General features: G+C 34.5%; 1 protein-coding gene across 2 annotated transcripts in view; it reads right to left on the bottom strand.

Moving 5' to 3' along the window:
• LOC138321703 (zinc finger protein 1-like) overlaps positions 1-16820 on the bottom strand; it is a 61132-nt gene extending 44312 nt beyond the window's left edge. For both annotated transcript variants that reach the window (XM_069265595.1, XM_069265596.1), the window contains exon 1: positions 16553-16820. In XM_069265595.1, the coding sequence (XP_069121696.1) occupies positions 16553-16610 (58 nt within the window). In that variant the 5' untranslated portion in view covers positions 16611-16820. The remainder of the gene's footprint in view (positions 1-16552) is intronic.
• Positions 16821-17867: the final 1047 nt, after the last annotated feature.

Below are 17867 nucleotides of genomic sequence, written 5' to 3'. Positions count from 1 at the left end.
ATAAAGACATCCTCCCTCTATAATACTGAAGTCTGAACACTAAAAGCTTTGTTAGGTAGAGTTTGACAACATCATACACTAGGCCTCAGCATATGTATCTGTATAAACACACTGGTCCAATTACTTGTAAACTTTACACCTTAATCTATCCTGAATCTACCAGATACATCTAAATCTGATCCCTATAGCCACTAACTGGGTCTCTCTATTCCCCACTTCATTTGGGAGGCTTCTGAGGCTGGTCAACTTCCTTCTTAACCTTTATGACTTCTATCCCATTACCTTAAATGACTTTTAAACGGAATTTGGATTTCCTATGTAGCACACACTATGTTTAGATGATAATTGTAACATAGAAATCAAACTTTGATATTTAAATAGACTTGATTTTACTTCTAAAACATGTCTTGCAAGCTAACAACACCTTTTTATCTCGGAGAGCTACCTTTACTTCAGGGAGTTGTCAACAGTAGCACCTTTGTGATAGCTAAGATGTGGTTGCCATGGCAATGGTTTCAGCTGCTGGGGCCCCCTGACTGACTAGGTGTAGGGAGCTAGGGGGTCCCCTGTCAGACAAGGGTCCTGACAGGCCGACAGCTGGGGAGGGGGAGCAACTGATGGAATTTACAGACCCACAAACTGTGATAGGTATAAATTTGGTTTATAATATAACCAGGGGCACCACACAGGATAAATGTTTATTTAAATCCAAATAATATTACTGAAGAGTAATAAGTAATACAGATTTTTGTTATACATGGTTTTAATGCACGCCTTTTCTAATTATTTCTATATATGGTTTGGCATAAAACTTTTCCAATGAACTGACATCAGTTATAACAAGCACCACTAATTGACAAGCAGTGCTTGTACAGACAAACCCTGACAGAAATGATGATGACAACACTAGTTTCCCTACCTATATACACCATCCAGTGTATGACACTAATGAATGAATCATGTCCTAAAATCTCTCAACTCCACTTTTTGTTTTCCTAATTTTCTGAAAACCAACAAGTTGGTATGATAAGGTTTGTTAAGTGGGCACTGGTGTGGTTCCACCCATATGGTAATGGTAAAGGGCCTATTGTTTCCATATGGTCCTGTTCCTTATCTGTATAGGAGAGATGGAGGGAGGAGGGAGATACAGGGACCATTTGTCTACCTGCATTATTGCAGAAGAGTTTGAGGCACATCAAGGGGGATTTAAAGTTGTGGAATCCCTAATTCATGTAATCTAATTTCCATGTAGCATAATGCTTCTTTTAACAATAGGGGTCAAGGTATTTCAGTCATTAATTCTTTTTTTTTAAATGTTAAAACACATTAACTTTTACATTCAATACCTTAAATGTGTCCCATAAATATTACTGTCAATTTCAGTTATTTTTCATGTTTGTTTCACCATAATGTGTTTATTTTTTACACATCAGCATCTTTGCTTTGAAAAGTTCCCTACATGGAACCCCAATCACCTAAAAATCAAAAAACCTAATGTCAACATTTTGCACCTCAAGTCATCCGGCTAGGACATTTCTCTTTCTGTAACCATAGCAACCTGGAAATTGATACAGTTTCAACCAACATATGAAAATTTATAGTGTTGTGTTATACATTAGCAAGTTTTTGTCCCACATACAGAAACGCAGAGCTGATCTAAACGCTTTTACCTATAGCCATGCATTCGCTACTAGGTATAGCCACAAACATAGTTTCACCTAAAACTTCTATTAAAGGATCGCTATGTCAAATGATATTATCCCAATTCTCATCAGTAGCTGCCTTATTGTAAAACTTGCCTTAAGTGAAAACCTCTGTATAAAGACCTACAGCTTAATAAGACAACATTTTAGGTTCCCAAATGACCATTACGACCAATTGGCAATAAAGACCATTTTTCCTTGTCCCTTGTGTGGTCTTTACAGACAGGTTTAACTGTAATTCGATTTCTAAGCACTTCATTCAAAATATTTTAGGTCCAAGAAAAATCTAGTTATGAATATTCAAATTATAAATTTTTGTTTAATTTTTAGTTTCCCTATGGTCCTACCAATTTGACGATCACATGATTTGAATGCAGTTTCTGGAGTTAATTGACACATCTATAAATATTCCGAAGTGATGGATTAATGCATACAGTCAGTATATTGTTATGAAATAGATCAGGAAGGAAACACAAAATGCACACATGTAAAATACCAGGTACATTGTACATATATAAAATATGTATTTATCATCACACACATGCATACATTTCCCTATAATACAAAGTCCATATTAAGCTAAGTTACAGGTTACATAGAAGACTAAGATGAGGTCACAAAATACTTAAATATACATGTACTTGAAGGTGAACCTCTTATACCTAACAAGGAGACTGACCCATGTTTAGAGCAACTCGGGGTTAGCTGAGAGGATGGGCAATTCATACGAAATATGTTTATGTTACCGATATGACTAACAACAAAAGGAAATTGGCAATTATGTTAGTCAGGCGCTAAGCAGGTACTTGTTTTATTTCTACCGACAGACATGTATAGGTATTGTTGTCGAGTTGTAATACTCGTATAAAAACAGAAAATTAGTCAGCTATCCCAGGTACTTTGGACTTTCCGAAATAGGAGAGAGCGAGCTAAAGGTATTGTTTAAATTACATCTTCCTGTGTCATAATATTCACATATGAGAGTTACCCATCACAAAGATCAGAGGTTCAAACACAATTTTTTTTTTGGAAGAGTATCCAAAAAAGAACAAATAAAAAACAAACATAATTGCCACCAAATCTTGTTAGACAAATTTGATGACAATTAAAATTGTCATTTATAATTCCAGAGTTTAATTGGAGAATCGGCTTTATTTGAATTCTCTCGTTTGTTTATCAATTACAGAGTTTCCGGAGCACTAACAAAGAGAAAATAAAATCTGACCATTCAGGTCTAGAGTAATGCTTAAAAGTGATTAAATAGCTTTCTATTTCTCTTTTTGCTTCGACGCATCACAATGTTTGATGAGCGTAGCAAGAATTATCAATATTCTTATGGGACATCATATTCTGGGATGTCTATCGATATCCGTTCCGCCTTTCCTAGGATGTCATCAAACCCTTCTGAAGAAAATGTTGAGTCATCTGTCGCCAATATTAAATACGTGTGACCTGGCCCATGGTTGGTCACGTCAATTTCCTCACATTTTCTAAGATGGTCTAAGGTGCTCGTTAATTTTCTCCAGGCAGAAGATCAATTAGAGGCACACGTTGATTTCTACCCAAGCCAATATTCCGCTTACAATTTTTCAATAGCGTCGCAACACTAGAAACGGGGGACAATGCCTCATCTATACTAAGTCAATAGGAGTTCCCCATCTTCTCAAGGAATACATCTGTCTTGAAAGGCAGGGAGCCCTCAATTCATTTGCATATCCATGACAAGATCCTCAGGGCATCACAATGAATACACAACTGTGCTATTTCCCAATATTCAAATTTTTTGTTCCCAATTTCAGTCATGCAAGAAGGTAGCTAACTGTATTTTCTAAACCCCCAAGAATTTATTTGTATTTCGCTGAATGGACAAAATTAGTTTATGACACGGGTGTTACAATGTACCTACAGATATGTCATCCATGTTTGAGATGTGTTCATCATTTATACATCTTTGTTAGAATGCTTTATCAGGCTCAAACTTTCCTTTATGTCCTGATCAATGACCTTGACACTGAATCCATCCATCAAAAGGTGTAATTATTTGAAGGCTGATGCAGAGATACAATGTTTGCTCTATAGCAGCGATTCCAACCATTCACATAGTTTTTTTGAAACATCAAAATGCTCTTTCACAAAATTGCGGAAAAAAAAACAAAACTATTTGTCGTTTCTTACTTAAGAGTGCTGCACACCTTCGAAGTATCAACAAAAGAAATAATACTTGAAATTCATTACTTATTGCTTCAGCATGAAGATTGATTCAAGTTGTTCTTTGTATTTATGTATGTATCGACCAAGGTATCAAGGAATCTGTTCTTGAAAAACGGAGCGAAACCTAAAGCAATCTAATCAAAAGTTAGGAGAAAGCAAACATCCCTGTTGGTGCTCTGTAAACCATTTTTAGCAGGAGCTATTTACCGACCTCTTCATCACGGCCAACCAAAGCACACTTGCTTCTGCCCAGGTCATGGTTTTGTCGTTCTTCAATCACGTCATCAGAGAAATCTCATACACTGTTCAAATATCATATTTACTTTGTTGGTTCCAACTCACGTCCTCCTCACGAGACTGTAATAGCACAGACACTAGATCCAACTTATCAGATTATTTTCAAGGAATTACAAAAGTAGTTGTTCCAAATTTAGAAATGTTCTATTTTGAAGTACATACCTGACTTTTGAATATTACCTACAGTACCAATGTCCTTTAAGACTGGGATGTTCTCTGAGCGCAAGCTTTTTTAATGACTTTTTTGTACCATGAAACTAAAGGCTATACAGCTTTGCATAACCCTGCTCTCCTATTTGACATGAATAGAACAGAATGCTTTTGCAGTGTAAATTTTAAAGAACAAAGAATTCTATGTCCACCGTACCGTTTTTGATAGTATCTTATTTACCAAAGAATCTTTCCAGCAAATTTATACATTATTTTATAAAGGTTATCCTAAAACAAATTTTTTGAAGATCATTTTTTTCGAAATTTTTCAAATCTAAATAAAAGAGGATATATCAACCAAAGGCTGGTGTAAAATCAGAAGGCACATAGGCAGTGACTTCACAGCTTCACCAACTCCCCTAACATTAAACATGACACCTTGAAAAAATAAACCAACACTTATTATCAGGACTGGCAGTATAGCTAAAGTCTTAGTTTAATCTTGATAGCACTTGTCATGCGAGGCCATATATGGTGATATTATGACTAACGGCTTTGTTTCACACACTTGTGGTAGTTGTATACATCAGGTGTCTACAGACTGGGAATACTGACCTGTCTTCCGGTCTCGTTTCCGATGCACATGCTGTATCATATTCTAGTAATGTGTGTCTCTCGGTAAAAACTTCCTCATCTACTTTGTATAATCTATATTACTGGGAAACATAGGATGTACTCTGACACAGGTGATGTTCACTCTAGTCAATATTATATATGAAATCAATAATACAAATTTCTAAACAGTTGTAGAAAAACTACCCTGATAATTTCAACCCTCCTAAACTCATTAGTTTTGGGATATTCCATCACCACCTTTACGAATCTATTGACAAAACAAACACCTTTTTCTTTCCGAAACATGATATTCCCTTACAATGATCTTTTTCTTGATGACCAAACACCTAAGGCTTGGCTGTTCCGATGGCAAAGAGATCATGATAACTCGTATACATTTAACCTATAGACAGCTGAGGATAGATTCACCGAGAACGTACAAAGTTACATCCTTGAAAATCCAGGAGTTTTTGTCCTATAACGTATAGTAGCAACTAGATTATTGAGGATGACAGTTATAGTTATTATTTTGTTTTCTTTCCATTACATCAGACCTTTCACAATGCTTTTCATAGTGACAACAAATTTGATTAACATCAACTACTTGTTATAATTTGATTTTCAACATTGTGGTTAAACAACAATTTTTTTTCTCCACATCTGGTATAAATTATTGAATTCACAGGTTTGACGATGAGACATGGTACATTCTAATGATTGACTGCCTAATTAATGATTTAAGATTTTATTACCTTATGATCAGTTTAATTTGTTGATCGCAGTTTACATAATAAGATGATAATTTAAGAGGTTGCTGTATGTGAGATTCGGTATCTAAGGAGGTGTCACCTGACACAGGATAGATTTTGACGACTGACTTCATATTTCTACAATGAATCACAGCCGGTTAAAAGCTCCATATATTACGTGGACCTAAACATGTTACACACTTATAACATGTCAAGTCAAGGCACTTAACGAAAACATCAGCTTACATTTTCACATGAAATTCTGTAAATTATTTGTGAAGCAGTCTTCAAACAGATCTTCCCCAGAGGTCAGCCCTAGTCAGTGTCTGTATCCACCAATTCACAGTGTTCACATATTTATAACATTTTTTTCTGAAGAGATACAAGTTGTATTAATAAATGCTTCATTTTCCATTTGTAACAAATTTGTTATCTATTAGTCATTGAAATATGTAGTAGTCAACTCATATCTCATATCATAATCACCACCCAAACAACAAGCTCATGTAGGATTTGATATTAACAGAACAGAAGGATAAAACACAATGGTCAAACATCTTAAAGATCATGATGTCATGGTCAAACATCTTACAGATCATGATTTCCCGGTTTCATTACTAATAAACAGAAGGATAAAACATAATGGTCAAACATCTTAAAGATCATGATGTCATGGTCAAACATCTTACAGATCATGATTTCCCTTTTTTTTCCCCTTTTCTTTCTAATTTTCAAAAAACTTTTGATTAAAATCAATTGAATTTTTGGTTTGGTTTATTTGTTGAAGTTGATTAATAGCAATGGTCATTTAAGGACGTGCAAGGTTTAGGAGGTGGAGGAACGCTGGGGTACCTGGAGACAAAAACAACAAATTTGTGGTCAGAATGAGGTTAATGGTGTTTCAAACTCATAACCCAGAGGTTGATATATACCTTGTGGTAATATGTCTGGACATCTTAACCGCTTGGCCACCACGGCACCATCAATGTTCAGTACATCAAGGTATGTCCTAAAATTGTAGCATATTGCCTTCTCAATGGGGCATTCTAGGAGGAAAAGTGAAATGGGATTCCCCTTTATAACATTATAATCAATAAACTTTGTAGCATGTTGTTATCTCTTTCCAATAATGCCTTCCTTTTTCATTGAAATCAGTTATTTTGTTAATATCTAGATTGATTTTTAATTAATTAAATTTGTCCGAGTCTCCCTTGAAAGTAACCATTCTGAGCCAGATAGCACATCAACTTCTCATTTTACCTGAAATGACCTGAGCGCCCCCTAGTGGGACTGTCACTGCCACCTGAGGTGCCTCTTACCTTCAGATTATGCATGTAATTAACAAATGCATCTATATGGAATTACCTGAGTGGTACGGATTCAAGCATTGTCAACTTCGCCCAAAATTTTCATGAATTTTTCATAAAAACATACTCTACATTGGAATATTTTTAACATAAACAGTAAAAGATTTGTAACAAGAAAAATCAACTAAAGGGTTTCCCTCTCCCCTTAACAATTAATACAAATGATTTTTTATTTTTGTGTTGATTAATGTGTTTGTCAAGCTTGCTTGATATGAATTAGCCAATGAGAATACTGCGTCATCATGAAATCTGTTGGCCACAAAATCCAATTACATGGCCGTCACATGCAGGTATCAGTGGCGATTGATTAACAAATATACCTGTAATCACATCTGACTATCAGTCAATAATCTTTCTGAAACAACGTCACGCCCGACGTCACGGCAATAAACATTCTATACAACCAGAAGAACCACAAATGTCGGCGGTGCGGTTGTCCCTGGCAGGCCAGGTACTCGTATGCGCTCTTGTTTGATCTTTGATACCTCTCTGATATAATCTTGTACATTTCTTCAATAACATATGGCCCGTTATGAAATGGTGGGATTCACATTGAATACATTTTAATAGTCCCCGTCATAGTATGCAGACAGATGACACCAAAAACTATTTGTTATCTGCTTAAAAAGGGACAATAGATTTGCCTTCCTTGGTAAAGAAAACATGAACAGACTTCCTTTAAATAGAGAACTTTTATCTTATAGTTTTTTCTGTGAATTATTATCCAATTTGGTTATTCTGTGGGTTTCTAAAATCAACGGTTTTAAATGAACTGATTATTATTTAAAAACATTTTACCCATATTAATATTTAAAGGGAATGCAATCTAAAGATATCATAAGGGTATGAAGGTAAGCAACACACGCTAAACTTGCCAAACAAAACATTGATATTTTACGAGAGAAAGATGTTTTACTCAAGTATTCACAGTCATTTAATTTGTTATAAAGGTGCGCATGTGAACGATGTGTACTAGCAAATTACAAAATGTTTTTCTCATCTCCTGCGTGGATATTACTTTATTAGTAATATCCTGTTTTGTGGCAATACCTGTCGGTGTATATTACCGTAGCTACGCCAGGTCAGTGTGGATATACTATAGTCTGTCATCAGGGCTAATGTAATTACCTGTCTCATTGTTTAATTTGATTACACCTGTCATTATGGATTAATTTCATTACCTGTCATCTATGGGCTTGTTATGCTTCAATTACAGGTATCTTTCGTCACATGCAATTAGCTGACGGCCATTTCCTCAGTATCGGATGATGACGAGTTGTTTAAACAAAAATAAGCCATACTGTCATGCAATTTACCTGTACATCAGAGAAAATGCTGCTCGGTATAAAATTTTATCAGTATTGCTTATTGGATTAAACATGTTTTCTACCTCCAACATTGTATAAAGGTGAGCTTTAATAACCCTAATGAGATTTACCTGCAGGAGCTCGACATTAATTAGAAAACTATGAAATACGCTTCTGATGATATTTTTTAATTGGAGTTTGATGAGCAATGTCCATCAACAAATTGGATTAGCTTTAGATCAGTTTTTCTTCAAAGGTGTGTATTCATTACATTTGTACCTGCATGCTCCTGGAACAACTACCAGCCATATGAACATAGCCTAAGGAGGCTATATCAGGGCACTATCGTACAGTCTGTAAATCCTATATACTCAACTGCAAAAATATTATATCATTTATAAAGTATACTCAGTGAATTAACTTATTTTCATGCGTAATGAAATTTCACAAGGAAAAAAATAAATCCACTATAAATATGTTGCCACGAAAAAAAATCAACTGCAAGTACAATGGAGCGTTTTACCGTAAATTGCAAAATGAAAATATGGTGGACAAGAAACACTGAAGTCACCACAAAAATCAGTTTAAAGTAAACAAAAAATCTTCGAGCAATCACCTTACATTGAAAAGATTACCTGCATCACACCAAAATGGTCATTTCCCTAGAGCATACTATAGTCCAAACATTATGATGGACATTTCCATTGGAACAAATGTTTTTGCAATTGCTCATGATATTGCTAGAATAGTGAAATTCTAAGGAGGGATTAAGTAAGGAGGGAAACCATGCTCTTGTGACCAACTTCCAATTTGTTTATTTGCAAAATTTACTGGGGTGCAAGGCAAAGGACAGAGCTCTGGTAACTTAATATAATATGGCGTAGAGGGTTTGTATAAGTTAATGAAAACTGTTGCAAACAGTTTTGAAGGACAACAAACTCACATGCAAGTGTCGCTGAATGGCTAACATGTATCTCAAGGGTAAATGTTGTGTAAGGGTAAATATTGTGTAGGAATATGACTTTACAGACAGCTAATTAGGTTATTTAGTTCTTAAAAGTCTCTACCACATGTAAAATTGTACCATGTTAACATGCATAGCCCAAACTATACATTGACGAATGATTTGTTCAGGTAAATCAATTTGCACAAGTAATTAAAGGTGTAACCGCATGTACCTATATCTACCTGTATCTCAAATCTCATTATAGATACTTCTGATAAAGCTAATTCAAACAATTTAAATCTTAATTAATCAATAATTGATCGACAACAGGTAAGATATTAATTTATAAACACCACACAGAAATATACCTTGATACTTTAAACGTTAGTCAGGAAAACACAAGAAACTGATCATCAAACAACAAGCAAATCAGAACAAAACATCCTACACTGTTGGTAAAACCAGGAATCCTGATGTTTTCCAGATCTCCCCCTTTGTATCTTTGTAAAATTACCTGATGCGCCATCAACTCCTTCTGTCAATGGTCATGTGTCTTTTTTCACATTTTAGAGACAATTAGTTACACTGATGTTACATTGTCAATAGCCTCCCCTCATTAAGCTTACTTCACCATTAGAAAATTTAATACTTATTCCATTTCCTCATTTATTGCGTCCAAAAACAGCTTTAACTTTACCATTTTATGCCAACAACTCATTTCATGAATCCAAGAAAATGTTTTGAGCCCTTGCAAACTGTAAACTCTATTTCAAAAAGGGTGTAATGCTTACAAAACTTAAAACAATCAAGCTCAGGTGTGCCGTGTTTGTGTCTAATCGCACCTGTCAGGTGAGTTATCTCATTTTTCTGGCAATAAACTACAGGTACGCCAGTTTTATTATCATACCTTTCAGCTTGTTATCCATACCTACCAAGAAGTATTCGAAATTTCCACTTTTATCTGAACTTTGACCTTTCAGGTGAGGGCACACCTTGATATGATTTAATTAAAACTAACGAGAACTGATATGTCAATTAAATAGGTATCACCTTTGTTATTTATGTCTGCATACCCCAGATATTTTCTGATTTAGGACATTAATCCAGGTACCTGTCTTTTATCAAGGTAAGTAATAAAAGTATCCCCCAACATTTTCCCCCCTAATTGGCATTGTCTCTTTTCCTCTCCAATACTAGGATTATAAGGACCTTGCTAAATATATTATATACCAATTGAATCCAATATGAGAATGGTAAATACAATTTTTCAATTAATAACCAATGTTTTAAAGATTAGTTTTTTGTTTAAACTCTTTAATTGCAACATCTTAACCAAGAAAGAGGAAAACCACTTAGTTTCTATTTTCTTTTGCATAAACAAGGGGAGATAACAGACCAATTACACAATATTTTTGCTTTTATTTTGAAAAACCAAGAGGAGATAATCAACACAATAAAATTATTTGTTTGAATTACAAAGTTCAGATTATCCACTTAATTAAAAAATATATTTGCTTTTCTACTGAATTACCACCAGGAGATAATCTTCCAATGACTATTAGTATTTTAATATTTCTCCCTAAAATGACCAAGAGCAGACAACTCTTGCAACTACTCGTGTCTTTTATTAAAATTATAAGGAGCAGGTAGCTCTTCTGGCAACTCTGATGTTTTGTTTTTCTTTTAAAAATATGAGATAATCTTCTTGTTACTATTAGTATTTCAATATCCCTTTCCCATAGAGTTTCCAAGAGTAGATAACTCTTCCAACATTTAGTATTTTGTTAATTATTCTTTAAAAATCATAAAAAAGTTTGATAAAGAACTATGCAAATTTACTTTTCTTTCCTTTTAAATTTCCCTCTGAAGGTAAATCTCCTTAATTAACAAATTATGTATTGACTTTTCCCCCAATGATCCTTTGAATGACATTATTCCTGTAAATTAGCAACAATTTATCGGACAATTTTATTGCCGTTTGTTTGAGTTCTGTCATCAGCTTCCTGTTCAAACAATTACTTGTAATGGCTCATTGGCCTCGTAACATCATCTATTAACTCCGTCACCTGCTCTCTCTCATCCAGGTGACCTAATCACAATCCTCTAATAGGTAAATAAATATGAAATGATAACACGGACAGTTATGACTGGGATCAGATAGAAATAATGACCCTTAAACACCATTCAATGGTAAATAGCCCCAGAGTCAACAATCACTGTGAGAGATAGCCAGCCATTTGTGTGACAATCTGTGGTTACCTACCCAATCACAGGTATGCAGAAATTGATTTTTCACCTTTATGAGGCAGTTAGCTGGTAAAGTATCAGAGCAAGCAAATGTCCAGTGTATATGAATGTTACAGACCTATACAGGTAAATCCCAGGTAATCTGATTGATCATATTAGCGTTCAGATCATTGGCTTACAAATTCATTGGCTTACAAACGGGGAAGTGAACTGCCAATAGCAGTAGTCTTTACACACACATTTACTAAGTGTATGTCTAATTCAGGTGAAAATGACAGGTAAGAGAAAAGATCATTTGCAATGAAGGAACTGTCTTTAGGTAAATTTATCATTGGCCATGAACATTCACAAAGAATAAGAAACCATTTTGAGATGATGCCTACGTTCCAGAAACCTTGGGAATTTCATTTGATGTGACTTATCGCAGGTATCAGAGAAAGCAGGCCAGCAAGGCCATCAGAGTTATCACCTGCTCAGCTAGCCAGGTAAAAGGTATACTGATGCTATCAAACACTGCAAAATGTCATAGCAAAGGAGAATAGTACGCTACAGGTAGAGAAGCACAAGCCATATTATTTGTCTTCATCACTCTGTTTTAGCATTTAAAGGTGAGCATACAGACTTTAAGTTTTTCAGAAATAAAAAGAAATTTAATTATCTTTTTCATTGAATTGCATGATTTAATTTTTTTTTTGGGATAATTCTATTGTTCTTTTTCAATCACACAAACATATTTAAATTTAACACACAGCAATGATCACAGCATGAAGTTATCTGGATGGAGAGACTTATATGTACAGAAGCTGAAAAAGACCTAATTTCTATGCACATAATTATCACTGCATTGTAACACAGTTCTTTACACCTTTCATCTTACCATGAATTAAAGTTGTGCTCTTCAGGTCCCACCAGGTGACAACAAACTACAACATTTGGATCTCCTATTTTATCTTTAATGTTTGTGCATAAAAAGCACAGGTAAATTGATACTCTACCATGTACAGGTCGTGATCTGAGGATACTACCAGCTGACAACATCTTCACCACAATTGAACATTTATTTTTCTGACATCTTTTTTAAAGTAGTTTGTTCTCAAATAAAACACAGGTAAGATGATACTGACCAAGTTAGTCTTTTTGTTGGAGGTAGCTGTTCATTGCCGACCGTATCAGGGCAATTCGCTGGCTAAATTCTAGGTTATTTTCATATGAAACAAAATTCATGGGGTTTTGAGTGACACGTGAAAAGACTTTTAAGTTGTCCATGCGGGAAAATCCACGTTTATGGGTCTGTTCAGGTGTAAACCTAACAACTCATTTACCTGGCCCTATTTAGAGGTCGTGTGTACGGCACGTGCCGGAGTTTTTACGCCTTTATGCACACTATTATTCTGCCGCGTGCTTGTAAAAAAGAAAATTATACTGTTGATTCAAGCAGTAATGGGACCTTTGCAACTGTATATTGGAAGATCTTAAGAAGCATATCACTACATTCGTTGGGCGGGGACAACAAAACAAAGGGCCCGCCTAAGATTTTCTCTTCAGGGCGAAAAAACGCTTGGAGAAGGATAAGGGAAGAAAGCAAACAATCAGCACCTTTGTCTAAGAAAAAAATGGTGAAGGTTGGAAAATAAATCACAGCTCCCCAGGCACTTTTAAGTTCTTTTGCATTGCTTTTGTCATGTTCAAGTAGAGACGCTTTTGAGAATTTTGTCTAAGAATTACGGTGGTTATAGGACTTGACAGTTGCGGGGTACAGGACGGTGTGCAGGTAACTCTTGCTAACATAATTGAAAATATCTGAAAATTAATGGACATCTAAAGAGCTTGTTCATTTCCATGGCCTAATACTACAAGCTTGATTAAGCAGAAAATTATGATTTGGAGGAAATTAACATACAAAGCCAGATCAAGACAAAAATACAGGTGTGAATGATTATCATGTTTAGAAAGAAGAAATTCTATTATGAATTGGTTCATTGAAGAAAAGCACCTATTAACACTTAAAAAAGTCGCTAATTGTCAGACTGGTTGGTCTTCGCCATTGTAAGGTCAGCAAGGATAAAGGGCTTAGAGGACAGGTGGGGTTAAAAAAAATCGTGGCACAATTTCTCTTTACACAATAATTTGTAGATGTTTAGCGCAATGTCAAGGGTTACTTAGCAATACAATTTAAAGCCCTAATGTCACATAGACTACTTAAATTAATCACTAAAAGTGCAATAACTTATTAAAATTAATTTTCACATTTGGACCATTTAAACTGTTTTAATGTTAATTTATCTAAATAACACTTACTTAATATATGACAAGAAATTTGTTAAACCAGGAAGTGAAGTTCATTATCAGAAAAGCTAAAGTAATTCTTATCCATACTTTGATATAAAATGTTACAGTTTAATTTTAATGTCAATAAACAAAACTAATTCTATCAAAATTTAACAACAAATTCAATATTCAAAATATAATGCTAAACAAACATCAATACTAATTGATATAATGGGAGAAATTCTTTGCCTCTTGCATAAGGTACTAAGATTTTAATAAGGTTAAAATCAGCTTGAACTATTATATACAACTGCTTCATTTCATTACCCTGATTCATATATATTTTTAAGTAACCATGAGCAATTTATCTTCACATAACATAGCTTTGCTTTCCTCCTGTTGTCTTCATACGACAGATGGAATACTAATCAGTAATGTAATTAAATGATAACATACCTGTCCAAATTCAATTTCATATTTACAACTCATCTGGTTCATAGTTTAAAATAATTACAGTAAAGTGATGCTACTGACCATCATTTTCTTAGTTGGGAAGAGCTAATCGAGTTATGATTGGCTAACTAGTTATTACTGTTGGGCGCTAGAAATAGATGCTCTATACTTAGATGAAATTGATTAATGTAATTTGATGGGGTAAAAGTTCACCTGGTCACCTCAAGGTAGAATGAAGATGATCTCTCCCTTTCAAGTTACTAGCTACAAAAGATTGATTTTCAATTACTGGAAATGTTGTAGGCAAACGCTACAATCCCTAAGGGCTATTCGTTCCTTCAATAAACCTGGCTACCTTATAACTTGATCAATGTTCATGACAACTGCTGTTAGGTTCATATGCCAGATATTTCTGGAATTTCATTAAGTTTGTGTGATTTTAAAAAATTCAATTTCTATTTTGTCATTAAAGCAAAAGTTGTTCCATTTTCTCGTGTTCTTTTCTTTTTATTTCTCTTTTTTTTTTTTACTAATGTTATTTTTTGGTAATTTTCTCTATTTATTTATGAATTTGATCTGATCAATAATCAATATGATATTGGCTCTAATATATTCTCTCTGTGTACTCTCATTAAAATTTCATCTTTATCTTATTTTTGAGAGAGGGAGAGTGAAGTGTTTAAAACAGAGCGGGGGATAGAACTATTTATGTAATAAAATAAAGTAATATTATGAAATGACTTGTGATAATACCTTCAGAAATCCTTATAAAAAAATCAACATTTATTTTCCAATTATAATGAGGTGTAAATTAAAAATAATTTCAACATAACATTACATAAAGCCATCTAAGAGTTCTCTGTATAAAATTTCAATTTAAAGAATATCATAAAAAGTGCATCTTAAATAAAAAAAATTTATTGTATTAAGTATGTTGTACTTAACATTAAACATTAAGACATGGCAGAAAAAAAAAACAACAATAATAGGTAACTTGTGTTTCTGAATAGAAAACAAAGACGATGAATCTCATTATCTCATTAACAAGGAACAGAAACGTTTTGTCAATGGCAGAGGCTTGGGGGCTGAACCAAAATCTATTTTCAATAAACAAGTTTGTTTCAAAATATTCAAACATCTTAAAAGAATAAGAGTCAATGTATCAACAAACATGCTTGAAACCCATTATCTTTGTATCAAAGAGACCCAAAAATTATGATAATTTGATCTCCATAATTTATGGGATGTTGACCTCAGTGCTAAGGTAACAGCATGAGATATGTTAGGTCTCTGGCCTGCTTCGCCTAGGTATTAATCTTAACCAAGATAAATTCATTTTAAAACTTTGAAATATGATATAGAGGTCCTCCATATGGCTTCAATCAAATCTGAGTGCTAGTGTCCATAACATTGGAGAAAGGTGGTAGACACTTCCTACCTATAGATGTGGGTTGTTCATCTCAGCCCCTCACCTTACATCTATTTGTCCCCCCAAAATACAGGTTAAATTGACATTATATAATAAATGAGTATTTGTCATTAAAATGTTGTTGATGCAAATTCATTCATTTCAAATCAAAACAAAATATATTTATGGATGTGTATGTGCCCCACCTTTGGGTCTCCGCCTGGCCTCACGACTGTGACTGACAGGTTGGTCTGGATATTGTATCAATTTAATCCCAACTTCATATCCAAATTTCTCCCATTTCATACTAATTCACGATATAACAAGGCACAGATAGTTAATACATATACATTTGATTTTGTTTACACCTGAATATATAATTAATAAATGTAAAAGAAGTCCTGTCCTTATCTAAAATGACTTGCTAACTGCGCATCTGTGAGCGACCGCCATACTGGTTTAACTAGATGCGGCTGCGGATGGAGCGAGAACTTAACCGAGTTGCTCCGAAGCACGCCGCGTCGAGGTCACATATCAAATAATCTCACCTTTGCCAGAAATTTGTTGGAATGCATAAAATAAACATGTACCATGTCATAACTTTGTCTAAAAATCACAATTAGAACACAGTTTTAATAATCTAGCATCATGTAAGCAATGTAGCTCCATCACTTCATCACTTAGCCAAATCAGGTATCGGGGAAAGGTAAAGTCACCTAAGAAACAATCACATACCGGGGCAGTTTTTGGCTATAATTTGCCACAGAAAATGAATTTATGGATTAAAATGTGTGTAAATATGACGATGTTATAATTCAAAGGTTCACTTACCATTTTTTCTTTTGGGATTTCTCTGTTTTCTTCTTCCGCACCTGGCCGCTTCTGCCATGTTTTCATTTCAATATTGAGAAGTGACTTCACATCCAACCTGGTAAATATTATTGCGCATGTACCGTTATAGCAAATGTCAGCTTCCGGTCAAAAACATTTGTCACTTTTAATCATTTAAATTCCCTTCTTATATTAAATATCTCAAATGAGTTAACCTTATTAAATACAAATTCAGATAGTCTATAAAAAGCGCTTTGTTAATGCTTCCTCGCGGTGTGACCCAGGCTAAATGAGCACACGTGTGGATAACGGTCCTGCACCAGGCACACGGTGAGCTGTGACAGATGAACAGTTATTTTGACTCAGGTGCTTTCATATCAGTAGCTTTAATGTAATTAAATATTTAAAAATCACTTATCTTTTTAAGAAATAATAAGCAAGAAATCACCAATATTTTAAAGAAACGTACGACATTACCTTTAATTACATATGAACACGTGTAATAATGAAATATTGAATGTGACATTCGAAATTTGATTTTTGTAGACGATTTTCTAATAAAACATTACATTTTTCTGAGAATCATATATTATGTTTATGTATCGGCATATTTCAGCAAGTGCCAACAACTGGCAGAATCTGGATGGGTATTTTTAGAACAAGGTAAGGTAAACAGACAGACAAAGGTAGGTCATTTCCCCCTGGCAAAATGTCTATCTTATCTAGGTACGTACCAGAGGTTGAAAGATGAAGCTGGTTCAAAAGATGTTGAAATAATCAAAGAAAATAATGGTCAAATATTGAATAAACATACCGATTTCATGGAAATTTACTTACAAAGGTGAAACGTGTAACCTGAACGAGCCCTCATTCGTTGTATTTATTGTGGGGGGATGGGTGTGTGTGTATACACTTTGTCTTGAGTCACGCGGACCAAGATTTGGCGGTTTCAGAAGCTGGGGATAGAGGGGCGCGTGAAATTTGATCCCCACGCGCAGCTACGGTGAGTGATGTATACAACAACTACGTTATTTAGCTGGGCACCTATAGCTAGTTATCTGCCATCGGAGTTTTAATGTGGGACAAAGAAACTACACATAAACTCAACCACCCACCTACGTACAAGCTACTACAGAAAATAATTCTTACATTTTTTCCGGTGCGATATAAATGACATCCCTTTTACTTATTTGTGTAACTGTTAAATTAATTTTGAATGTTGTTATCTGAAGTAGAAGGTGGAAAATTAAGTGTGAAATTAAAGGGAAGCGAGAAAAGACATAAATTTACTTGAGGCATAAACAATGGGAGGTTG

Source organism: Argopecten irradians, chromosome 4, assembly GCF_041381155.1.
Source record: "Argopecten irradians isolate NY chromosome 4, Ai_NY, whole genome shotgun sequence".
In the NCBI taxonomy this organism is placed as follows: Eukaryota; Metazoa; Mollusca; class Bivalvia; order Pectinida; family Pectinidae; genus Argopecten; species Argopecten irradians.
The sequence above is the reverse complement of the archived record's forward strand: the minus strand, read 5'-3'. Positions and strand labels throughout refer to the sequence as shown.